Genomic DNA, 26,599 nt, shown 5'->3' with positions numbered 1-26,599 from the left:
CCCAGGCTCACCTTCCGAGACGGACGGCTGGGGCTCTGGGCAGACCTCCATCCTCTAGCCCAAAAGGGTCGGAATTCCAACAGTGAGCGTACGTACACACACACACACACACACACACACACACCCCAGTTCCCGCCTCTCTGCTGAGGCCTTCTGCTACAGGCCAAAAGTGACCTCAGAGCGCCAGCATTTGTGGGGGCGGGGGGGGCGCCCGCACCACAGAACCTGGCTTCCTCCTGGGAGCCAGCGGTGATGGCTCCAACAACTGGGTCCCCGCCGCACACCCGGAGAACCAGAACTGGACTTCCAGCTCCAGTTGCAGTCATCTGGGGGAGGGGACTGCTGTCTCTGCCTCTCGAGTTGATAGAATTAAAATTCCTTTTAAAAAGATCTCTAGAACATTTTTAAAAATTAACAACGAAGATCTCACAGCTGAACTTTGTCCAAACTCTCTGGCCTCCCTGAGACTTGAGACTTCGCTGGGAAGCCACAGGAGGCTCGGATTAGAGAGGCTGATGGCATTCAAGACCCGTTTCCCCGGTAACCCTGCACCGTTCTGTGTGCTTCTAATTGTTAAAGTAGCTCAATCTGGTTTTACGAAGGGATCATGGCCTATCGTTAACTTGAGAAACATCTACAGCAGAGAAAGCTGCATGGAGAATCTTGGTGTGGGGGAAGATCATACGTAACGTTTAGAAATCCCAGAGCACCAGGACTCCCAGCGCCGGAAGAGCACTTGGGCAGGCAGCCTCCTCCTTGCCGGCCCTGGTCTTGTCTGGGACTCCTCTCTGCAGTGCTTGACCTTCTGAAGGGAAGGAGGGGAGGCAGAATCGAAACGGAGGACAAACAAGAACAGCCCACTGGGCAGGGCGGACGCAGCTCCTCTCGCCCTCCGACCAGGCCCAGGAGTCAGCCTCTCAGAGACACGAACCAAACATCGCACGCAGACACCGTGAGATTCCACACAGCATCTGGAGGTGCCAGAGGGGGCGGTGGGCGGGGCAAGCCACCGTTCAGGCCCAGCCCCTGCTGCAGGTGCAGAGACACGGCAGGACCGGACACTTTTGCAGCCCAGGGCTGAGAACAAGCAAGCAGCATAGAGAATGATCGTCCTACAACTTCCGACGACTACTTGCCAGTTGACAGACGGGGACCAGCTTCGCGGTGCAGCAGCTTAAGCTGCCTCGCCGAACCCCGCGTCCCGTATCTAAATGCCTGGTGTCAGCGCCTGCTCTGCTTCCAACCCAGCGTCTGTGAACGCAGATGGCGGCTCATGCGCTTGGGTCCCTGCCGCCCACATGGAGACTCCTATGGCGTTCCTGACTCCTGGCTCCCGCCTGCCCTGCCCTGCCCGCTGGAGAGTGAACAAGCAGATGGAAAATCTCCATCACTCTGCTTTTCAATCATTTTAAAGAGACATTCTCTTAAAAAAAAATCCCTGATCTCTAGACCAGAAATAGTGGCTCCGAGTGCTACTGGGACCTCAGGATCCGTCTCGGCCCTGCTTGTCTCTCACCACCCAGCCCTCACCAAGAGCTCCTGGGGCTGGTATCCCGGCACAGCGGATGACGGCACTTCCTGTGACATTGGCATTCCATATGGGCACTGGTTAGAAGTCCCTTCGCTCCACTTTTGACCCAGCTCCTTGCTAACACCTGGGAAAGCAGTGGAAGACGGTCCAAGTGCTTGGGCTCCTCCACTGATGTGGGAGACCCGGATGGAGCTCCTGGCTCCCACCTGGCCCAGCCCCAGCCATTTGGAGAATGAACTGGTGAATGGAAGATTCGTCTCTGCCTCTCCTAACTCTGCCTTTAAAATAAATCTTAGAGAGGAAAAAAGTGAAGATGACACTGTGGCATGGCTTAACCGTACGCCTGCAGGACTGCATCCCCTTTGATACCAGTTAGAGTCCAACTGCTGCTTCCAATCCAGCTCCTTGCTAACGGACCTGGGAAGGCAGTTGAAAATGGCCCAAGTACTTGAGTCCCTGCACCCACATGGAAGACCTGGAAGGCACGCTCGGCTTCAGGTGGGCCCGGCCTCAGCCATTGTAGCCACTTGGGGAATGAACCAGCAGACGGAAGAGCCCTCTCTCTCCTTGGCTCTGCCTTTCAAAAGAGAACAGAACTCCCATGTTTTTCAGGGTCAGCTGTGGGAAGGGGAGCTGGAGAGGCAGGACCCCAGCCCACCGATTATTCAGGGTCTCTCTCCCACCCCAGGACAAAGAGGTGAGGGAGCACCGCAAGTCAGCCTCCGCCGTCTCCCGGTCCTCACTCTCTCCCGAAAAGCCAGTGGAAGAGCTCGTCCAGCCAACGTCTGACAGCCCTGGCCCCGGGGATAAGGGACTTCTGCTTATTGGTCTCAGGTTTCCATTGACAGAACAATTTTCAGATATCTACAACCAATAAAAGATTTTTAGACCATATATTAGAATATTATTCAAAAGTAAAAAAAGGATGAAGAGCTGGCAGGTGCAACAAGTTGGATGGACCCCCGAGACTCACATTAGTGGAAACACAAGCCAGTCTCCTGGGCTGCGTGGTCTACGGTTCCACTTATCTAACAGCTCAGTCACAGAACTACGGTGGAGTTGAACAGGCTAGCGATGGCTGGGGACAGGACAGGCTGGGGTCAGGGGATCTCAGAATGGAGAAAGACAATGAAAATAGCAGACTATGAAATGAGAGTAACTGGAAACAAGTGGAAATTGGTAAAGAGAACTTTCCAAGGAGCCAATAGTCAAAGACTGAACATCCAATCCGGGCTGAGTGGCGGCTCACGGGTGCTGCTGACCGAAGTCTGGACAGACGCTGCCAAGGAGCCCCCCGCAGTGTCAGCCGTGGAGAGGGATGGGAGGGCAGCTGCCGACCCCTGTGGTGTCGGCTGTGGAGAGGGATGGGAGGGCAGCTGCCGACAGCACACGAGGACTGGAGGAGGAATTAGCTCGCTGCTGGGCTCGCCGTCGACACAGCAGGCAGGAACCCCAGCGCTCCGCGAATCCGCCCGTTCTGCTGTCAATGACGACTCAGGTTTTCCCCCAGGGTCCTCTCACGAGCACTCAGCGGACTCTCCCTAGCAAAGCCAGGAACGCGGAAGCTGGGTTCACGGTCACAGCACCCATCAGATGATACTTGGGATTCTGCCCAAAGGGAACTTTCCCCAGAGGATCATAAAGGTCTCAGAAAACCACAAGACAAACGAACCATGGTCACATTTCCACCTGAAATGAAAACTTCAGGGTTTCTTTAACCAAGACAATTACCACACAAGCAGAAGTGAGTCATTATGGCATTGAGCGTCAGCTGGGTTCACACGTGACCCGGTGTGAAAGCCTGGTGTCCCGGTCTGAAACAAGGCAGGCTGGACGGTGACTTACAGCGTTCATTCCCTATTCCACCTCGCATCCCAGACCTCTCTGGACCCACTAGACACTAGGAGGCTTCTCGTGTGTGGATCCAAGTCAGAGGCCCTGGGTGCCAAGTGTGGGGAGCAGCTCGGACTAGACTAAGTTACTGGAATTAAGACTTATTCTATGCATCTGCTCTCCTCTGTGGGGAGCAGCTCGGACTAGACTGTTACTGGAATTAAGACTTATTCTATGCATCTGCTCTCCTACAATATGGCGCTGGGAGAAGAGAAAACAGCTTCTACCCAGCTGCCTCCAGTTCAACCAATAAACTGTAGGACTTGCTCCTGATTGGAGAGCAGCGTACTCGGCGTGTGGGCAGCCGAGTTAGGATTGGCGGAGGAGGACTATAAAGGAGGAGAGAGACGGCATGCACCGGGAACATCTAAGGGGAACATCTAGCTGAAGGAACACCTGTGCAGCCCCCGAGAAGAGCCGGCCGGCGGTGTGCCGCTCCCCTGCGGAAGTGGGGAATGTGGCCAGGGGGAACTGCCCTTCCACGGAGGTGGAAGGGATAGTAGCCGACCCGGGAGGAGCCAGCAGCAAACCCGGGGAGGGCCGAACAGACGAAAGAACAGCGCAGGGTCCTGTGTTGCTCCTCCACGAAGAGGGGGAGCGACAGCCAAGGAAACGTCAAACTGACTTGCGCACTCAAACGTGGCACAAAGAACTCTGATGAAAGCGAATTTATGGTCCCTGAGGATGTTCAAATAGAAGAACAGAAATTTCCTGGTGTCAAAAGGTACTTTGTGGGGCTAGCGTCATGGCACAGTGGCATTCAAAAGGCTTCCATCGCCTTGGCAGCTCACATCAAGAGCCTCAGGTAGTCAGTGACATCATACATTAAGAGTGTTGTTAAATTAGCAGAAGTCACTGTGCACCAACTCCCCATGCAGGGCCTCTGTCCTCAATGAGTTGTATGAGTATTAAGTGTAAAACTAGTTCCCATTGTGTGTGTGTGTGTGTGTGTGTGTGTGCAAATTGTTGAAATCTTTACTTCGTAGAGTTGGTCTTCTGTGTACAAAGTTAATTGTAATCTTAACGGATGGGGCCGGAGCTGTGGTGCAGCGGGTCAACGCCCTGGCCTGAAGTGCTGGCATCCCATATGGGCACCAGTTTGAGACCTGGCTGTTCCACTTCCGATCCAGCTCTCTGCTGTGGCCTGGAAAAGCAGAGCAAAGTGGCCCAAGTCCTTGGGCTCCTGTACCATGTGGGAGACCAGGAAGAAGCTTCTGGCTCTAGATCGGCACAGCTCCAGCCGTTGTGGCCAACTGGGGAGTGACCATCAGATGGAAGACCTCTCTCTCTCTCTCTCTTCCTCTCCTCTCTGTAACTGACTTTCAAATAGATCTTTAAAAAAAAAAAAAAAGAATCTTAATGGAGAATGGGACTGGGAATGGGGGAAGGAGGAGGAGAGCTGGGAACGTAGGTGGGAGGGCAGGTATGGTGGGAAGAAGAACTATAAAGTTGTACTTCTAAAACTTGCATTCCTTAAAAAAAGATGCTTTCTAACTGTCAAGGCATAATAATATGCTTTTACTAATTTCCCTTAGCTAGATGCTCCCATGCCATGTGTCAAAGAGTGGGTTGGAGCAGCACTGATTCAGGACACTCAGAATGGAAGGGCTGGGGGCCTTGATACAGTCTCAGTACTCTAGGATGGGCTGTCCTGCCCACACCCACCTGGGTGCACCCAGCGCCGTGACCTGGCTGAACCGCCTTTTCCAGATGCCTCCAACCTCGGGCAGTTTGTGAGCACGTCCCCTTGCTTCCCGAGACTGTACACATTCCCCTTCTTGGAGACAGTTTTACGTCTGCTGCCGCAAGCCTAACTCCTGATGAGCAGAAGGTACTGTCACGCCCCTGCAGTCCGGGATGCAGAGAAAGGCACCGACTTGTAAAGCCTGGGTACACATTTAAGACTTTCATTTGTTCCCCAGATCTCAATCCTGATAAACCCCAAATAAACCTGTTTCCTCTCTGTTCTTGGCCAGGCGGATTTCATTCTGCATAAGGTTGTGCTACACATTTTCTGCATTCTCTTGAACAGGAACACTTGAAGTAGGCAATGAGACAAGAGATTCAAAGAGGTTAATCAGAGCCAACAGAGCCCGTATCACTGGCTGCAGAGTCCTGTTCTTTGCTTTGCAATATCGTCGAACGTATTCTGAGTAGAGAGATCAAGTAAAGAAATGAAGATGCCAACACCTCACACTCCTCCGCTCATCCCTGAAAGATTTAGATCGTTCTCTTGTTCACACCCAGAAGAGATCAGACTTGACAGGTTGTGACATCATCCTGCTGCCACGCAGGGCGCTTCATGTCATGCTTCCACTTTAGCCATCACCTGCTGTGATCTGTGTTCCTCTCACTTCACCTGGGCAAGCCTAACCCCGAAGATGAGAGCAGGCTGGGAGGTGACCAGGTCAGGAGGGCGGAGCATTAGTGCCTTTGAAAAAGGACTCGGAGACCTCTTGCACCTTTCGCTGTGTGAAGACAGATGCCCTACCCAGGGAGGATCCCCACCAGACCTCCGACCCACTGGCTCCTGCACCTCGGACTTCCCAGCCCCCAGGACCACGAGAAACGTGTTCCCTGTGAGGCTCCCAGTCCACGGTCTTGTGACAGTCGCCCAAGAGGATGAAGACAGCACCATCTCTCACTATCACACTTGGCCAAAGTTATCTAGAAAAATTTCATTCAAAGGTCATATAATTAATCACTTCTTCACACTTCTATACCTTAGATTGTTCAATACAGGAAGCTTTCCGTCAGCACCGATGTAGCACCCGGGTCATTCCTAGCTGCTAAATTCAAACCATGGCGATCACCTAGTCCCTTGCCTCTCAGAAGGTTCCTGATCATCAGACCCTCCGGGTTCCCTCACTTCAGCTCCTCACACGAATGCCTCCTGCTCTTCTCTTGACCTTCAACGCCAACTCATGCCATCGGCGACTGAGGTAGTGTGGGGGGTGGGCGTGGTGACAGAAGAGGTGGCTGACACCATTTTCACTGGATCCTAGCTGGGGACAGGGACCAGGTCAACTACTAGCACAGTTGGAAAAACCCAGGACACGACTCAAAAAAACATGCTGTGGGGAGCATTTGGCACCAAAATCTAAGGTTGATTAAGCAGGTTTTAACCTCCAAAAAACAACCGCATGCAAATTCACTCCTCAGGGATTAAGCTGTGAATATTAACAGCGGGGGTGAGGTCCCCTCCCGGAAGCTCACCCTCAGTTCAACTTATCACGCGAGTCTGAACTCAATAAAGCCGATTTTCTGATGACTCATTTGTCTCTTTTTGTGACCTCTGATCTGTCCCAAATCAGAGGCTGCATTAAAAGCGTGGTGCCTGTTGATGCAGTTTCCCAGGAATTGTAAAACAAATGAGTTTCTCACCTAAAATGGTGTGCCGAGGACTCCACGTAACTGAAGTTCCTGCACCTGGATCCGGTATTACAAAGCAGGCCTTGGACAAAGGGAAGCACGCCCCGGCTGGGCAGATCCCGGGCTTCCAAGTAACCTGGGTACAGACGCAGGGAAGGAATGAGCCTGTGCACCGACACCCAAAACTGAATACCTGTGAGTTAAGTTGTAATAGGAGATTATATCAATCCATCATGAAATTATATTAATCCATTAACGGATCAGAGGACTCGGTCCAGAAACAAAATTCCTTACACCTGATACCAAATGGCTCTGAGGAGCCATAGTTGCCCGACTCACTAGCTTCCCCGTGGATGGAGTGGGGATAGCTCTGACACGTCAAGCTCCCTGTCCCACTCCCAACAGGCCGTCTCACCACATCCTTGCAATGTCACAGGCAGTGGGAGAATATGGCCGTCTTTACAGAGTCAGGCTCACCAAGGTTAGGCCCCCTGCCGAGGTGGGTGGCAAGATGGAGCATCAACCTGTGGTTAGAATATTTACCTATGCACCCCCAAATACCACCACCATAACCACCACCTCATTGGTAAGCTATGAAATGCATCTCCCACCATTTACCTCCTCTTCCACTCTTCCTATTTTTTCTTCTTGACAGGCAGAGTTAGTGAGAGAGAAAGGTCTTCCTTCCATTGGTTCACCCCCCAAATGGCAGCTACGGCTGGCGCTGCACCAATCCAAAGCCAGGAGCCAGGTGCTTCCTCCTGGTCTCCCATGCGGGTGCAGGCCCAAGGACTTGGGCCATCCTCCACTGCACTCCCGTGCCATAGTAGAGAGCTGGACTGGAAGAGGGGCAACCGGGACAGAATCCGGCACTCCAACTGGGACTAGAACCCGGTGTGCCGGCGCCGCTAGGTGGAGGATTAGCCTATTGAGCCACAGCGCCGGCCATTCTTCCTATTTTTTAACAATACATATACTTACACCCAAAATGAGTCAGTCTAATTAGAATAAATCTACCAAGAAGATTGAGCAAACATCAATTCTTAACAGGAAACACCTAACTCATGCTTATTGGCACATACCCTAGATATTCATGGTTCCATTATAACAGTAGCAATATAAGAACGAGTGCTTTGTCCTTTCTCTACTGGTTTTTAATTTAAAGGTGTTTTAAGGGTCAGGCATTTATCCCACATTGGAGTGCCTGGTTCAATACCCAACTCTGGCTCCTTACTCTAGCTTCCTGTTAATGCAGACCTCAGAAAGCAGAAGTGATGGCCCAAGTAATGGGGTCCCTGCCACCCATGTAGGAAACCTGGACTGAGCTCCCCACTTCAGCCTGGCCCAGTTCTGGCCATGGCAGGCATTTAGGAAATCAACCAGAAGGGAGCACTCTAGCTGGCTGGCTTTCTCTGCCTCGCAAATAGATGATTTTTAAGTGTGTCCAAAGTCAAACTTACAGTTGTCTCTCTGTCTGGGAAGCTCCTGAAAACGCAGTACTGTCAGAATCGTGAACAGGAGACACGGCCACAAGAATTCAGCAAGGGAAAGAACCTGGAGAAGTTTAAGAATGGCACTTGAACAAGTTACGAGAAACACTGCAAATCCCCACCTCCTGAAGACGGGTCACAGGCCAGGCCTCCTTCTAGAGTAGCCCTGGTGCCCCTCCTCTCAGCCCCCAGAACCATCACTGGGGGTGAGGACCCGCCGAGGAGACCCACTTGTCCCCACGTTCAGATCCGCGACTGCGTCACCGCCTTGTCCTTCTCCCGCCAGACCTGACTCCTGTGCCTTGCCTTATTCTGCCCATTTTCATTACATAATTAATGATATTAAAATAACTTCATGCATATTACCCATAATCCAACAAATCAATTATTTTCCCTAATGTCCTTGATGTACCCAATTTTTACACCCGATTTTTTAAGATTTGTTTATGTGTAAGGCAGTTACAGAGAGGCACAGGCAGAGAGAGGTCTTCCATCCACTGGTTCACTCCCCAAATGGCTCCAGTGGCTGGAGCTGGGATGATCTGAAGCCAGGAGCTTCTCCCAGGTCTCCTACATGGGTGCAGAGGTCCAAGGACTTACACCATCTTCCACTGCTTTCCCAGGCCATAGCAGAGAGCTGGATTGGAAGTGGAGCAGCCAGGACTTGAACCAGCACCCGTATGGGATGCCAGCACTGTAGGCAGTGGCTTTACCCGCTACACCACAGCGCTGGCCCTGACATATCTGACTTTTTCCACTCAAATCGATATTTGGTAAGTTAGTAGTGGGTGGTGCCACCTTCTGAGTATTTCCCAGTGTTGCTGCTTGTGTTTCTTAACACATGGACTGTAACTCGCATGCCAGTCCTTCAATCAAGACATCTTTAAATAATTTAAGTACTTTGAGATTGGAACAAACTCCTAGAACAAAGATGTTTGGAGTCAAACCTCTTGACACAGACTACAGACGAGCTACCCAAAAACATTGCAATGTTTTACATGACCATGAATTTTCAAAGTTAAAAGAAGAAAATCGTTGACTCATTGAATCTATAAGAAACATTGTCTGCGAGATAGATCCTGGTGAAAAATAAAATCATTCTATTATGATTATACTGTACTTGTTTTTATAATCTTATTGATTTCAGCTATCATTTTACAAATTAGAAGTTTATAGCTAGACACAGAGCAGGTAAGGCACTGAACAGATGCACAAATAGAAATCTGAAATCTTTTAACTTAAGGATGCTCCATCCAACACTGAAGATGGCATCCGACCGCTTCAGTCTCCAGCTTACGACACTTCGTCCTAACCTCTTCTCTAACCACCCTGGCCACATCCCTCCTATTGGAGCTCTTCGCCGTAAGGTGCAGAAGGATTGGGTTGGACCAGGTGAGTGCGTGTAGCTGAAACTATCAAGACCAAACACAGCAGAAGCGCATTTCAGTCCCTGGCATAATTAAGTAGAAATCACTCTAAAACGCACAAGGAAGTGTTTCTTGTGCCAGAAAGAGCACCGTGATGGAAAAAGCCCTCGATGTTCTGAAACCCAGGGTCTCACATCCTGATCAGAGGCTGTAGCTCCAGGGACTGCTCTCCCTCCTGGTTGAGGGATCACCACCAACCGTAAAGACGACCACTGTCTTAAGTCACTTTGGCCACTCCGCCACAAGTTCATTACTCACTGGAGAGGACAAAACTGGGGGCAAAAATTTTAACAATTCCGGCTCACCATAAATTTCCAAAACTAGAACCTATATTCATATTAATTATGTTACCATTAAGAATGGAGTTTTGCTTTATTTATTCATTTTAAATGACATGATAGCTATTTTTAAAGACAATTATGAAAACAGAAAATGGTTTATAGATCCAAGACACATGCAGTAACTTTTGGTAAACACATGTATGACCAGGAAACTTTAGAAGTACAGAATACAACCATTTTCCCAGGATAGATTGTCCTAGTTTTAAGTTATGTAAGCACATATGCATAATTAATGTTTTAGGAACCGTCTCTGCACTAGAACTTGTGGATGTGCCTCACCACTTTTGGAGACTAGGCAATGCCCTTCTGTAGGACGCAAGTTGTTCACCCGACCAGCTGCTGTTAGGGGTCAGTGCTCTCATGAGCTCTCGTCGCACGTCAGGCTAAGTCTACCTGTGAGCTCCTTGGTTTGGACACGACTATGGTGTGGCCCCCTCCCGGGGACCTGTGCTGGAGGCTCGGTCCTCAGCGTGGTGATGTTAGGAGTTGGGGCCTAGTGGGACACCAGGCCCTGGCAACCTGCCATCAGGGATTAACCACTCAGTGCTGGTTAGTTCTCAGGACAAGGTTGCTGCAGGGGTGGGGAACGTCCCAGGCCACCTAAGACCCTGGAGATCATTCGGTCCGGCCCTGCCAAGGCAACCTCAGGCAGGATTCAAATTCAACCAATTTACTGCAGGCTAATTTTTAAGCTGATAGTTTTGTATGGCCTGTGGATGATGTTATAATCAAGTGGCCCTTGGAGAGAAGAGGTTCCCCACCCCCGCCATTCACATGTACCCGCACCTGTCAGGTGCACTCAGCCTCACAAACTGAGCTAAGGCAGCGCCCTCTGTTTTTAAGCTCTTTTTCTTTGTGAGTACTTTGCAATAAACAGAAATTCTATTGTATCTGGGGCACTCAGGGCCCCTGGATGCCAACATCTGAGAAGGGATTTTCCCAGAAGAATTTGAGGTCTCTGTTAAGTAATACATGAGACAGTCCCGTGCTCACACAATAGGTTCAAACAGAGCACAAGTCCAGCTAGGAGAGCATCCGGCACTAACAGCCCGATAGTTGCAAACGTCTGCCTTCGTCCTTGGCCGTCAGGAGCTGGGGCTGCCAAAGAGCTCCTACTGAAGTCCAGAACCCCCTCCCAGCAGCAGCCTTTTGCAAATCTTTGTTAGTTGGAGACTGAGAAAAAGAAATGGTCGAAATCTTTTCTCCTCTTTTCTGAATCTTTAGCTTTTTCTTTGTTTAAAAACAATTGCTTTTCTTTCAACATTGATTCATTAAACATTTAGCACTCATTCTGTCAAACACTGACCAGAGACTTTGACATTAGAAGGATGAGCGAGCAATAATTTCAAGGACTCAAAGGAGGTAAGCCAATCAAGCCAGAACTCAGGGGAGGCAGACGGGGCCAACATTTCTGGAAGTCAGGAAGGCAGCTCGTTCACGACCGCAAGTGTGCGTGCCCTTCTCCTCAAAGACTCACTCAATGGACTTTTGAGAAGGAATCCCGTGTGAAAATACATAGATATGTACAAAAAGAATTATTTCCACTTTGATTTTTTTTTTGCAATTAGAACAAACTAAGCATCAAAATCAGGGTATTGATGCAGCACGTTCAGTGACATTTGGAAGTTTTTTTAGAGTTAAGCAGATATACACGTTTATTTCTAAAAATCTCATTATCGCAGTTGGAGTTGGGAAGGCTGAACTTGTGCCATAGGAGGCCGCGCCTTTCCGCCATAGCTGAGGCCCAGAGGACACACAGGAGGACTGGCCACGAGAGCGTCCACAGTACCAAATGCCTCCTCCCGGGAAGGCCGTGTCCGCCAACATGACGGGAGGGCAGGAAGACGGGGAGCACCCTCTATTTATGCTGATTGCAAATCTTACCAAGATACCAACTGAAATAATTTCTAAATCACAATTGTTCTAAATAATTAGCAAGTAATTGTGTTGCAAAGGCAAAGAAACGGTCTAATGCTACAAAATGTTAGAACACATACAAGCATCGGTGGCTTGAAACAATGAAGTCAGCACAGAAACAGAAATGTGCGTCAATGAACTAACAATGGAGAGCTGAACGCTAGACTCTTCTGTGCTTCAACGCACAAGAGAAAGCTCGTCTCCAAGAGCCATGAGAGCAATTCAGCTACGGCACTAGCCACCAGAATCTGGATTTTAGAATTATAAACTTGCGGCCAGCGCTGTGGCGCAGTGGGTTAACGCCCTGGCCTGAAGCGCCGGCACCCCATATGGGTGCCGGTTCTAGTCCCGGCTGCTCCTCTTCAAATCCAGCTCTCTGCTATGGCCCGGGAAAGCAGAGCAAGATGGCCCACCAAGTCCTTGGGCTCCTGCACCCGTGTGGGAGACCAGGAAGAAGCTCCTGGCTCCAGATTGGCACAGCTCCGGCCGTTGCAGCCAACTGGGGAGTGAACCATCAGATGGAAGACCTCTCTCTGCCTCTCCTCTCTAAGTCTGACTTTCAAATAAATAAATCTTTAAAAAAATTAAAACACCTCACTCAAAAGTAGACTTCAGATTAAAATCCTAAAATAGTGTAGATTTAGTTCTTACAAAAGCTAGAAGACAGAATATTCAAATCTTTAGCTGAAGGAAGTACAATTTCCAGTTTTATTAACAATTCCAAAGGAAAAGACAATATCATAAGTTGTACAAGTTAAATCTGAATGTTAAAAATAAGAAAAATGTTTAAAAGGACACCTCATAGAAACACTTGCGGTCACCAGGTTTCTAATGTACAGCTGAGAAAGAAATTGATGGGCAATTATAGGAGACAGACATTTAAAGTTCATTCCATTTCAAAAAAATACAATTTGTGTCGCTCCCCCTCTTCGTGGAGGAGCAACACTGAACCCTGCGCTGTTCTTTCGTCTGCTCGGCCCTCCCCGGGTTTGCTGCTGGTTCTTCCCGGGTTGGCTACTGTCCCTTCCACCTCCGTGGAAGGGCAGTTCCCCCTGGCCACATTCCCCACTTCCGCAGGGGAGCGGCACACCGCCGGCCGGCTTTCTCGGGGGCTGCACAGGTGTTCCCTCAGATGTTCCCCTTAGATGTTCCCGGTGAATGCCGTCTCTCTCCTCCTTTATAGTCCTCCTCTGCCAATCCCAACTCGGCTGCCCACACGCTGAGCACGCCGCTCTCCTCCAATCAGTAGCAGGTCCTACAGTTTATTGGTTGAACTGGAGGCAGCTGTGCAGAAGCTGTTTACTTCTCTCCCAGCGCCATATTGTGGGAGAGCAGATGCATAGAATAAGTCTTAATTCCAGTAACTCAGTCCAGTCCGGGCTGCTCCCCACAGATCCCCCTTTCTTTTTATTTTTTGGCGTTGATACGCGCCTGTCTTCGGTGTCCCGCGGCACACACTCTGCTCTACTTGCTAGAGTTGCCACAGGTTCTTACAAGTCCTATCAATCAGGCAAACCGAATCCGGGTCCTCTCTTCGCCATGTTGTGAGGAGGTTTTTAGGCGCTGATGCGTGCCTGTGTTCGGTGACCTGCGGCTCATACTTTGGTCGAGCCGCCTGCTGGCGCTTACCGCCTTACTAATCAGGCAGACCGAATCCAAGCTTTCTCATTGCCATATTGTGGGGGAGACTTATTAGTGTTGGTTCGTGCCTATCTTCGGTGACCTGCAGCTCATACTCTGGTCGAGCTGCTTGCTGGTGCTTACCGCCTTAATCAGGCAGACCGAATCCAAGCCTTCTAATTGTGGTATTGTGGGGAGGCCTTACTGATGTTAATTCGTGCCTGTCTTTGGTGACCTGCGGCGCATAAGCTGCTAGCCGCCCGCAGGTGCTCATCGCCTCACTTAATCAGACAGACCGAATCCAAGCTTTCTCATTGCCATGTTGAGGGGAGGCCTTTCTATTTCTCTATTTCTCTATCTCCAGGCATTCCTATTTCTCCCATTTTACCTCTATCTTCCAGCATTCCTATTTCTCTCATTTTACTTCTAAACTTCTGTTTCTCTTATCCCTGCAGCTTTCCGGTGCCCGCCCCGAGGCTGCTTCTCGGCGGCTTTCCGGCTCTGAGCCGCTTCAGCCCGCGCCTCTCTCATCTGCGCGGCTTCTCGGCTCTGCGCGGCTCGGCTTCGCGCGCACACTCCGCGGTCTCCACGCCCCTTCGCGTCCGCACCACGGCCTCGCGCCAGCCCCGCGGTCCCTATCTATTCACGCCCCGTGCTCTCTCTGCACGCGGCGGCTTCCGCGAGTCACACAGCGTAGCTTGCGTCTCCACCACTAGCATTCAATCCAAGTTCCCCGGGCTAGCCTGGCGAATTCAACCCAGCTTACGTCTCCGCCCCACGGTTTGGCTTCCTGTCCTTTGCTCCCCGGGCTAATCAGACGGATCCCAATCTGGCTTACGTTTCAGCTTCTGGTTTCAACTTTTCGCCCCCTATTCCCGGGCTAACTTGAGAATCCCAAAGTGGCTTTCGTTTCCGCCTCGGCCTGCCCCCGTGGCTTCAATTTCCCTAACATTTTTCTCTACCCGGTATGTTTCCCCAAGCTTTCCTCCAACAATATTCCTCCCTCATTTCTCCTGGCCTCTCCCCACAGTCCGTATCCGAGTCTGTTTGTTCTAGCTTTCACTTTCGCTTTCGACCTTAGAGATTTCTCCCAGCTTCCCCCCGTAGTCCGTAGTCCGTATCTGAGTCTATGCCTAGGCTTTCAATAGCTTCTTCCGGCACCTTTTTCGTCCGGCTTTCCCTAGGCTGTTTGCTAGTCTCTCTCTCCGGTATTTTCCCAGTTCTTCCCGTTTCTTCCCTCCTAGGTTTCCTATCCGTCCTAGGTTTCCTATCCGTCCTAGGTTTCCTAATCCGAGTCACGGCACCATTATGTCGCTCCCCCTCTTCGTGGAGGAACGACACTAAGCCCTGCCTAGGCTTCATATCCGAGTCACGGCACCATTATGTCACTCCCCCTCTTCGTGGAGGAGCAACACTGAACCCTGCGCTGTTCTTTTGTCTGCTCGGCCCTCCCCGGGTTTGCTGCTGGTTCTTCCCGGGTTGGCTACTGTCCCTTCCACCTCCGTGGAAGGGCGGTTCCCCCTGGCCACATTCCCCACTTCCGCAGGGGAGTGGCACACCGCCGGCCGGCTTTCTCGGGGGCTGCACAGGTGTTCCCTCAGATGTTCCCCTTAGATGTTCCCGGTGAATGCCGTCTCTCTCCTCCTTTATAGTCCTCCTCTGCCAATCCCAACTCGGCTGCCCACACGCCGAGCACGCCGCTCTCCTCCAATCAGTAGCAAGTCCTACAGTTTATTGGTTGAACTGGAGGCAGCTGTGCAGAAGCTGTTTACTTCTCTCCCAGCGCCATATTGTGGGAGAGCAGATGCATAGAATAAGTCTTAATTCCAGTAACTCAGTCCAGTCCGGGCTGCTCCCCACAATTTGAAAAAAAAATTAATGGGTGCTCTCCCCGTGGTTAAGACGCCCACATTCCGTATCAGTGGAGTGCCCGGTTCAACTCCCAGCTCTGGCTCCGGACTCCAACTTCCTGTTAATGTAGACCCTGAAAGGGGCCAGTGCTGGCTCAAATGGCTGCATTCCTGCCACCCGAGAAGGAGGCCTGCATCAAATTCCTGGCCTCTGGCTTCAGCCTGGCCCAGCCCCAGCTGCTGCAGGCATTTGGTGAGTGAGCCAGGGGACACAAGTTCTCTCTCAAACGACTTTGAAAGTAAAAATCCCAGAAACAATGCCCCCCGCCCCGGTGGTAAAACCAGGGCCTCATCCCCGCCTGGAACTGAAGACACTCCCCTCTCCACTGCACGCTGTGCTCTGTGGATGCAGAATTCCAGGCTGCGCCAGGGCCCATGCCGCAGACGGCCGTGTTAACGTCTCCCGACAGGGCCACACTCGAGGACTCCTGCTGTTTGGTGGCACTTCGCCCCAGCTCACCCACTCCCACCCTCCAGCACGGTCAGGCAGTGCATGCTCAGGGCTGGCCACTGGAGGAAGCCGCGAGGGGTGCCATGAGCTCCTGACGACCCTAAGCCTCCACCAGACAGAACTGCCTCTCAGGCAGGCTCTGCGGCCCGCCTGGGAGACACCCGAGCCAGTCACTCACCTCCCTGGCCTCGGTTTCCTGCATCTGAGAAATGGGAAGAAGTCCCGTCTTGCAGGGTGGTGGGGTAGACTATGACACACAGGATCCTGACGTAAAGCTCACGATGGCAGAGAGACAGAGGACTCTGGGCCCCCATGGGACCAGTCAGGGCCCACAGCAAGCACAGCCCACAAGGTCACTTCCACCCGGGGCTTTTGTAACATCCCTTTGAGGATAGATGCTCAGCCTGGGAGGGGCACGGTGCCTCCCACTGCTTCTCGTCTCTGCGGAAGCACCATTCTCCAAAGATGTGGGAGCTGGGATACCCAGGCATGAGCTCCCCAAGAGCCCAGGCCTCAAGGCTGAAGGACAGTGACAGGTGCTGGGGGGGGGGGTGGCGAGGAAGGTGGGTAGGGTACATACGCAAGCCAGCAGCCTGGCATGGGACAGCTCCCATGAGCCAGGGCCAGGCCAGCAGCATCCCATGGGGCAGGCAGCCAGGGGAGGAAGCATTCCAAGCAGGTACAGAGCCCAGAGAGTAAGGGTGCACACGGGTACAGAACGCAGAGCTGACCTTGGACAGATTCCTTGGAAGGAACCCTCAGAGTCCCACGCTAACACACGTGCCCTTCAGTCTGGCCCACTTCCTATGAGCAGCCTCCACCTCCAACTCAGCGTCCCAACAGCCTTAAGGTTGTCCTTGCTGCCGCCTCTCTATCAGTGTGTGGGCTTAAAAAAACTTGGTCGTTGAAAAAGCGAGGACCTTCCGGGCCCCGGTGAACAGCTACCAGAGACTTCCTGGGCTTCCGCCACAAGACCCACCTTCACAGGAAGTGACGCCTCTTGGGCAGACGGGCCTCTGTTCTATCTGCTCACTCTCACAAGCCACATCTCCCCACCACCCTGAGTAGAACCTCCCCGGCCTGGACCCGGCCCTTTCACCATCTTACAATTTTCTCTCCCAGATACTGGAATCAATTTCAATGAACCGGTAACGTGGAACTCCTACCCCTCACCCTGACAGTCAAGTTGGGAAAGAAACCAGATGCCTTGTTTAATACCCAGGTGATGTCCTGGTCTGCCCCGGCCAGGACATGCCACAGAGGGGGCGCACGCCACACAGCACCCCCAGCTCCTAGCAGCTCCCCGCTGCCCTCCAAAGTGGTCTTCTTGTCTGGTTGTTGATTTAGCTACTGCTGCTTGGAGAAAAAGGCAGGAGAGTGATGTCATCAAAATGGCAGACAAGGCCCTGCTGGCGCCAAGATGACAAAGGGAAAGGAAATCAACTGTCTTCCGGGGCAGCCCCGAGCTCTACAGATACAGAAGGGAGTAGTTTTCAATCGGCAGATTTCTGTAACGCTCTTCCGAGCTCACCACGGAGTAAACTGAGGCAGCCCTGACCCAAAGCGGCCTCACAGAGCCCGGGCAGTTCCCTCCTGGGGCCCAGGGCAGGTGGCCCAACCTCGAGAAGCCCACAGGCTCCAGGTTTCATGTTTACAACCTTGTCTTCTGTCCCAGGCAACAGGGAGTTGCATCCTGCCCAGTTCCATCAGCAAGCCCTGGAGTCACGGCCTCCCATTATAACATGCGGGGCAGATGCTGGCGGCCCCCGTCCGGCTCCAGTCAGGGGGACAGAAGCCGGCCCTGGGAGTAGCCCGCCGTGGCCTGATCCCAGGAGATGTGCAGTTCCCATATAATTGCTGGGAGCTGATAACAGCTCGAGGGCCCCACCCAGCCCCGTGACCCCCTGGCCTCTCACCTCCCATCTTCTGCTTCGCCAGGGTCTGCGGCTGAGCGTCTGTGCACGGAGCTCACTGGCCGGCAGTCACCAGTCTGCAGTGCACCTGGCCCCAGGGCTCCCTCACCGAGAAACACCGTGCTGGTACTGTTCAACACCAGCATGCCCAGCACCACGCTCTGCAGCTGGTCATCCATGTCTGAGAGCCTGCATCTTACCCCTGCAACTTCTAACGCGAGACTGCAGTGCTGTGTGTGTGGGAGGGATCTGGGGCATTCTTCACCCGACCCTGGCCAGAAGGGCCTCCCTAGTGAAACGGTGACCAGCATGGTCTCGTCACTGCCATTGGCCTCTCCTGGTCCAGCCCCAGGAGCTTCAGGACAATGATGTCTGTGGATCAAACCATACTCCAGTCCCCGCCACCAGCCCAAGACCTCAGAGGCACCAAGCCCCAAAGGCCTGTGGCAGCTTTGGTTAGTGGCACGGGGTCACAGTCCTGTCCATCCAGGGATGGGTGGGGTGAGGGAGCCGTCACGGGGCGATTCAGGACAGAGATGGTGTCCTCAGCAGACGCAGGAGATGGGAGGCAACAGTGTTCCTGAGAAAGGCCCCCACTCCGCGACCTATGGGGCAGGCTGGGAAGCTGTGCCATTCCCAGTGGGTAGCTCTGGGTGCCGCTCTGGTCAGCAGCAACACACAGGAGCACCCAAAGATGAGCCAGACTTCCCGGAGCAGAGCTCAGCTTTCAGGGTTTCCTTCTGGCTGTTGCTCTTAATTATCAATCAGAAGCAAATAGACCAATCATGCTAAGAGAATAGGTAAACCTGTAAGTTCACATGCAAAGCCTGGCCCCCAGCCCCGGCCCACAGTTGCTCAGGAACCATCTGTGGGGAACACAACTGCCAGCCACCTTCCCGAGAGCCCTTTACACTCCCCTTGACCCAGCCAGGCCTCAGGAAACCTGCTCTGGGGACCCACCCAGCACTGAATGCACCCTTCATGTACAACCACCGCATTCCCGAAAGCAGCCGCTGGGAGAACCTTCCTGCCCGACAGCAGCAGAGGGTAGAATACAGCACGCGTGACCAATAAACTAGGACTATTACATAGGATGACTGTGCATCAAGTTTCATAATGTGAAAGCAAACGCTAGGATTTTAATTATAAGAAAATATTATGTATGCCTAATGGCCAAAGAACATAAAATATATGAATTGGGATAATGAAATTTTAGAAGACTTTCTAATTATTCCTATTTTTATAGTGCTCGTGCATAAATAAAAATCCAGAGGAAAAAAATAAATGACATAGGGGCCGGTGCTGTGGCGCAGCGGGTTAATGCCCTGGCCTGAAGCACTGGCATCCCATATGGGCACCAGTTCTAGTCCCGGCTGCTCCTCTTCCGATCCAGCTCTCTGCTATAGCCTGGGATGGCAGAGGATGGCCCAAGTCCTTGGGCCCCTGCACCCACCTGGAAAGACCCAGAAGAAGCTCCTGGCTTCAGATCGGTGCAGCTCCAGCCATTGAGGCCATCTGGGGAATGAACCAGCAGATGGAAGACTGCTCTCTCTGGCTCTACCTCTCTGTAAATGTCTTTCAAATAAATAAATCTTTAATTAAAAAAAGAAAATAAATGACATTAAAAGTTACAAAGACATTATTCTACTTAAGCTAATTTTTCCTAAGAATAGAATTTTAACATCTATAGACAAGAAATAAGTATGATGGGTACTGTTCAGCCATTCCATTTTTATTGTCCTGTTTGAAATTTCTATGATAAAGCATTTTTAAACGAACCATAATCATGCAATAAAGAGTTTTTAGAAAAATATAAAAGACAAGCTCCCTTCATTTTACAAATGGTGCATGGTTCTCATCCTCTATATAAACATCATTTGAGGCCATTTATTCTCTCATCCCACAGTTGACGTCAGCTCCCCACTCCCATAATGTGAAGATAGAGGGCTTATGGGTGACGGCTGGGAAAGAGAAAGCAGCTGTGAAACTAGGTCAGCGTGAAGACATTTGCCCAGCGGGGCCTGGCCTCAATATTCCCACCGCGCTGGCACACGCAGTATTCCCGCACACTGGCACCGAGACACGTCAGCACACCCACATCGTCCCCCCAGCTCCTTCAGCCCAGCTTCGCAGCCAGACGCCTACAGTCAGCTCACCCCTCCTCGCCCTCGCTACCCGACCACCACCCAGATGGCTGGGGCACCCATTTCCACCACCCCATACGGCTCCAACTCGCCCGCCAGCACCAGGGCAAACACGTCACATGCACGGACCACTTAACCCTTGCCCACAAGCTCGCCCTCGGAGGTGGAAAGCCCAGGTAGGAAAGCTGCCTCTTCTGGTAACCCAGGAAGTGGCAGGGTTGGGCTGTGAATGCTCGGGGTGGGAACCGCTTGTGCCGTCTCTACCACGCAGCTACAAGCACCCTGGTCAACACAGGGTCGGGGCGGGGGTGGTCTGTAGGACGCACCCCGCAGTGTGCTGTTATGTTTCACCGCTTTCCACTCCTCTCCCAGCTCAGAGTAGCGCTCCCGGCAGCCATGCAGTGAGTCCGTCCTGTATCCGTTCCTTCCCCTGCGCCTTCCACAGACGGCTCTTGAACACCTACCACGTGCCAGGTGCTGGCCTGGGAGCTGAGGGACACACTGGTGAATGTGCACCTGTCCAGGTCTCACACACTAAGGCAGGACCAATCCAGAACAAGGAAGGGGACCTGTGCTCCGACACAGACGGACACAAAGCCAAGGCCGGGTGCCGGAGGCTCTGCTGTAAACAGCAGGCATCAGTAAACGAAGGAACAAAGTGTTTGAGGTTTCCCCTAGCAGCAACGGCTGAGAACGCTTTCCAACTCAGATGCCCCCTCCTGAGCAGATGGCCTCATACTGCCCGAGGTCTCCTTTGAGATTAACCAAGCCGACACGCACGAAGCTAGCGTTCGAACAGGGCCTAGCCAACTTGCACCTGAAACCTCCTCACGGGAAAAGGGGCTCCATTTTCCAAACAAACCCTCACATCGTCACTCACACACATAGATGGAAAATCCCTGCATAACCAGGTCTCACCTGCTTGTCCCAGACCTTGAAATACAAAGTGTTTAACTAAAGTTATTCTGATCCTGAGAATCACACAAAACATGCAACTTCTCCTTTAACATTTGCTTAGAGAGAACATTCTAGCAAAAATGAAATTCAATGCCAATTATGGAATTTCTTCAATCCAGAGAATTTATCAACAGAAAAAACCCTAAGTGTGGTCGTAAACTTAGAGGCAATAGAGCTCTGTTACAGCAGATCCACTTCCAAGTGTTCACGTTTATCGGCAGTATTAAGTCAAAGAGATAGTTAATCATAACGACAAGCAACGGGCTTCCACCTCACGAACACACAGGCTTGTAGGATACCTAAGTACGGGCACACAAGTTGGGTGTGAGCGATTCTAATCTGCTTAGGAAAGCCCTGTTGATGCAATGTGAATACAGGTTTTTGTTTGTTTTTTGACAGGCAGAGAGAGAGAGAGAGAGAGAGAGAGAGAGAGAGAATCTTCCATTGGTTCACCCTCCAATGGCTGCTGCGGCCGGCGCACCGCGCTGATCCGAAGCCAGGAGCCAGGTGCTTCTCCTGGTCTCCCATGGGGTGCAGGGCCCAAGCACCTGGGCCATCCTCCACTGCACTCCCTGGCCACAGCAGAGAGCTGGCCTGGAAGAGGGGCAACCGGGACAGAATCCGGCGCCCCGACCGGGACTAGAACCCGGGGTGCCAGCACCGCAGGCGGAGGAGGACTAGCCTAGTGAGCCGCAGCACCGGCCTGAATACAGTTTTTAAGACAATGTAAATTAGCACAGATCTGACCATCAGACGAGTCCCGGGCAGCCTGGGTTACGTATAGTGAGCAGTCTCGCCCTCAGGGCTGCAAACTCTGTTTATATACTAAATGCACTTAATGCCTGACCCCTTCAACCAGGCGTTAGCAGTTTGTACAACAAATGCCCAAACACCAGGTAGAGTCAGATTCCACTTGTTATTTTTTAGGGTTTTTACCAATAGCCTGTTTCCTTGATTTCGCACTGGTTATTAGGGTTCAGCTACTTTGCCCTTTAGGGTTCTGGTGTAAAAATAATGCAAGAAGTCCACATCCCCTGCAGTGGGAGCACTTGCACCTGCCAGTACCCCCACCCTCACCCCCACCCTCACCCCCACCCTCACCCCCACCCTCACCCTCTGTCTCCCCAGACCTCCCAGAACTCTCCGGAACGCCCAGGCAAGCACTCACTGGGTGCCGCAGTCTGCAGAGCCGGTTCTTCCAGAGCAGGGCCCGGAACTGGCGCCCCGCGTGCCCCATAGCGCTGCTCCCCGCTCTCGGCCAGGAAGCGGCCTGGGAGGAGGGCACTTATATCTGCGGGCGCAGGCAAGTGCACGCTGCCTATTCGTCAGTCCCAACAACAGTGGGTGGTGCAGGAGAGACTGACTGAAAGAAGCAGGCATCAGATGTCCGTCTTGTTCTGCATCTGCTGAGAAACCCCACCAGCTGTGCTGTGTGGAGGAGGCTGCCCTGGGGCCCTGTGTGGGCATGTGCCCCGGGCGCCCACCCTCGCCCAGAATCCACGCAGCTGATCAAGGCCCACGTTAGCCACGTGCCTCCCATCTCCCTTGAGGTTAACGGGGTGGCCTGTGTGCTCCTGTGTCCTGCAGTGTGGGCTGGCACGCTGTCTCCAGGATGGCTCCTTGCGGTCCTGTGGCAGACCCTGGAAGAAAGGAGATGGAGCAGCATTGGTCTCAGGAAGACGGTGAGATGGTGTCCCCAGGGCCCCTCTGCTGCTGCACCCCCACTTTACCTCCTCTTTCATCCCCCCAAAGGGACGGGAAACTGCTTCAGCCAGCAGGCAAAGCAGAGCGAGGGGCTGCAGGGTGACCGGGCAGGCGTGGCAGGACCCAGCCAGCGGCCTGCGGCTGCCTCTGGCCCAGTGTGGTCCCCGCACGTCTGAACTCCCTCAGCTGGAATGCGGGACCAGCAGGCGTGGCTGCTCCAAGCCCCGGGGCCAGGCCCGTTGAGCGCCTGCTGCCCCAGCTCCGCTCAGGATGGCCGGCAGCATGGAGCTTCCACTTCCTAAAGCAGCGGGCGCAGCGTGAATGCTCCACAAACAGCTCTTGCTGCAGGAAACGGACACAGCTTTGAGCAAAATAACTCACTAATTGGCTCAGTTACCCTGTAAACTCACCTTGAGAGAACATGGATTTGCTTTGATTTGATTGTTCGCTACATAAGTGGGCGGAGCAGGACTCAGTGCACACACGTGGGTTTGCCTGCTCCCTGTAAGCACAGCTGCCCTGGCTTTCTTTGCAGACCCCCTTAGAACATGGCCCATCACAGGTAATTCCTTCGTTTTGTTTTTTTTTTTTTTTATTTTTAAGTGCTTATCTATTTTACCTGAAAAGCAGAGTACCAGAGAGAGATACGCCATCTGCTGGTTCGCTCCCCAAATCCCTACAGCAGCCAGGTCTGTGCCAAGTCAGTCATAAACCCAGAGCTCCATAAACTTCCCTTCAAAGCCATAAACTCAGAACCCCCCACGAGGGTGGCAGGGCCCAAGCACTTGAACCGGTATCAAGCACCTGAACTCAGCACATGTTAGCAGGAGACACAGAGGTACTAGGACTCAAACCAGCACTCCACCGTGGGCTGAAAGTATCCCAACCCGTGCCTGCTTCAGCAAGACTTGGACAACAAAATACAGGATAAGGAGAAGCCCCCAAGCACAGCTTCTGCTCATTTTATTGTCCCAGCAGCCACTCTGCCAGAGTTGTTCCGGAGCAGAAACATGACTGCTTTCAGGGAACGGTGCCCTATTAGCCAGATTCTCAGAAAAACAGAACAAACCCACGATGGGTGAGTGACTGTGGAGGCGGGCAAGTGCCCGATCTTCGGAGTAAGTCAATGAGCTGGAGACGGGGAGAGCTGACCCCTGGGTGGGTAGTTCCCACCAGGTGGGCAGCTCCCACCCAAGGGCCAGCAGGCTCAGGGCCCATGAACAGCTGGCGTCTCCACCCAAGTCTGAAGCCAGCAGAACAAGCCGGGACCTCATTTGGAAGCCATCAGACAGGAGAAATTGTCTCTGACTCAGGAGAGAAGTCAGTCATCTTGTTCTAAAAAAAAAAAGATGAGGCCCACTCAGATTAGGGAAGGCCATCTTCCACAGCCAGCCTACCCACTTAGAGGTAATTTTACCCAAAAACCCCCACAGAGAAACTTGCTGAATGTGGAACCAAACAGCTGGGCACTCCATGGCCAATCACGATGCCACATGAAATTGGCCATCACAAGTCATCCTTGTCATCCTGGCACCCATACACATCTCCTTAAACTATACTTGGGTCTGGCACCAAGCCGTAGCAGGTAAAACTGCCACCTGCAGTGCCAGCATCCCATATGGGCACTGGTTTGAGTCCCAGGTTCTCCACCTCCGATCCAGCTCCCTTCTATGGCCTGGGAAAGCAGTAGAAGATGGCCCAGGCCCTTGGGCCCCTGCACCCAGAAGAGCTCTTGGCTTGGATTGGCACAGCTGTGGCCGTTGTGGCCATCTAGGAAGTAAACCAGTGGATGGAAGGCCTCTCTCTCTCTCTCTCTCTCTCTTTCTCTCTCTCTCTCTCTCTCTCTCCCTCCCTCTGCCTTTCAAATAAATAAATCTTAAGAAAAATAAATAAACTATACTTAATCTTCAAACAGAGACAATAACAAGCTCTGGACACACCCGCCCCTTCCTAAGAAGAGAAGGTAGCATCTCTGACGTTTCTGAATGACAGATCAAGTTCTTCTCCTTGAGATCCTGTAATTTAAAAATATTTCAACACTATGATACAAATGTAATATACCTTTTATGTTTCATGATAAAGAGATAAGGAAGAAAAAATATATTTGCTGTCCACATACACACAAACATTCCTGACACAATCAGGGTAGTTACAGAACTCACTCCCACAACGGGGCACCTGCTCGTAGCTGGTATTTGTAACCTCCTTCTTCTACGGCCCATTCCATACTCCCTTTGCTGTCAGCAGGCACCTGTGCTCCCCCTGGTTCTTTCCCTGTGGGGTGACACTGCCCACCGTTCCTGGAGATGTGGGCCACGCACAGTCCTGCCTGGGGTGGTCCTCTCCTCCCACTTAATCACAGGGCTTGGCAACACAGTGGCTCTGCAGGATCTCTTCCTCGCCTCCATGGCGGCACAGCATCTACGTGTCATAGCGACACATTGCCCCTTGTGGGTGGGTGCCACCACCTGCCTCTGTCACCCCAGAACCAGTCACTTCCTCAGCACCTGCAGGTTTCAGTGGGGTGGCTGTGGTTCCCACTGTAAGGCCTGGTCCAGAGAAAAGCAGCCACACAGCCCTTCAAGGATATTCATCTCTCACAGTCATAGGGAAAGGTGTGCTCCGGACCCCCATGGATGAGCAGGTCTTAAATGGCAAATCCACTCTGCTACTTCGACCTCCTAAGTCTGTGAATCCCTCCCTCTACCTTAATTTCAGGTCCAGCCTGTGGGTGGAGCTATATGACCTTGGCCAACCATGACCTTCTCCTGATCAGTGCAACTGCACAGATGAAGTAACAGCAGGGGCCTACAGCATCCCGGGGGTCTCCCAGGGCCGCCTCTCCCCAGATTCTCCCACCGCAAGAGCTGCCCCGCACCAGGAGGCAGACTTGTCCACCCGCCTGGACCACCGCTTGCTCCACATCTCTCAGTGGACAGGGAAGCATTAAAAGTCCAAAGGTAGCCATGACAACCAGGGGACAAAGCCAGGAGATTAGACTCCTCCGTCCCTCTTGCTAAATCGCAGCAGCAGAGGTTTGCTGGTTCCGGTGAGATCCAGGAATGGGAAATCTACGGTGAGACTGTGTCACCAGGGGGTCCAGGAGGAAAAGGACAGCGTTACGGACTGAACTACACTCCCCAAATTTCAGATGCTGAAGCCCTCAACCCCAAGATGACAATACAAGGGTACTTCAAAAAGCTCATGGAAATTGAATTAAAAGCTTACTTCTTTTGCAAAAATGATTTTGAAATCCAGGCACCCAAGTGGTCTTTTAAAAAAAAGCTCATGAAAAATGCTTATTATGAAAAAACTATGCATTGATGTCAAAAAAAATTGTACACCAAATTTATCTTCCAGTTCCACCGTCCATGCCCTCCTATCACAGAGGGGGCCTTTGGGGAAGTACAGTTCAGTGAGGTAAGAGGTGTGGCCCCAGTCCAGTAAGACCGTGTCCTGTGAAGAAGAGACACCAGCAGTGCACGCACAGAAAGTCCGGGTGAGGGGGCACAGCAAAAGAAAGCAACCCAGGCAGAGCAGCCACACCCGACACCAACCCTGATGGCGCCTGCGTCTCGGGCTTCTGCCCTCCAGGACTGCAAGAACCTGCTGTTGAAGCCACCGGTCACATGGTGTCTGGTGGCAGCCTGAGCAGACGAGCAGAGAAACCAGACACCAACCCTGACAGTGCCTGGGTCTCAGGCTTCTGGCCTCCAGAGACGAGAGACCACAAATCTCTGCTGTTGAAGCCACCGATTACGTGGTGTCTGGTGGTAGCCTGAGTGGACTAACACGGTATACCAAGGTGTCCTGGGAACCTGACCTTCACGTGGGGCACCAGAAGATGAGGCCCAAGCTTGCACCTCACCTGGACCTGGGGATTTCTCTGGCCCTAGAAGACACTGAGGGAGCCACGGAGTTAGAGAACA

At 52.3% G+C, this 26,599-nt stretch overlaps 1 protein-coding gene across 1 annotated transcript in view; it reads right to left on the bottom strand.

Moving 5' to 3' along the window:
• Positions 1-22,363, bottom strand: part of LOC103345127 (ATP-binding cassette sub-family A member 13) — a 347,717-nt gene extending 325,354 nt beyond the window's left edge. The window contains exons 1-3 of the mRNA XM_070059456.1: positions 22,135-22,363; positions 8,257-8,350; positions 6,809-6,932 (exon numbers count right to left, since the gene is read on the bottom strand). Coding sequence (XP_069915557.1) covers positions 6,809-6,932; positions 8,257-8,350; positions 22,135-22,203 — 287 coding nt within the window. The 5' untranslated portion in view covers positions 22,204-22,363. The remainder of the gene's footprint in view (positions 1-6,808; positions 6,933-8,256; positions 8,351-22,134) is intronic.
• Positions 22,364-26,599: the final 4,236 nt, after the last annotated feature.

This window comes from Oryctolagus cuniculus, chromosome 16, assembly GCF_964237555.1.
Source record: "Oryctolagus cuniculus chromosome 16, mOryCun1.1, whole genome shotgun sequence".
Lineage (NCBI taxonomy): Eukaryota > Metazoa > Chordata > Mammalia > Lagomorpha > Leporidae > Oryctolagus > Oryctolagus cuniculus.
This window is presented reverse-complemented; position numbering and strand designations above follow the sequence as displayed.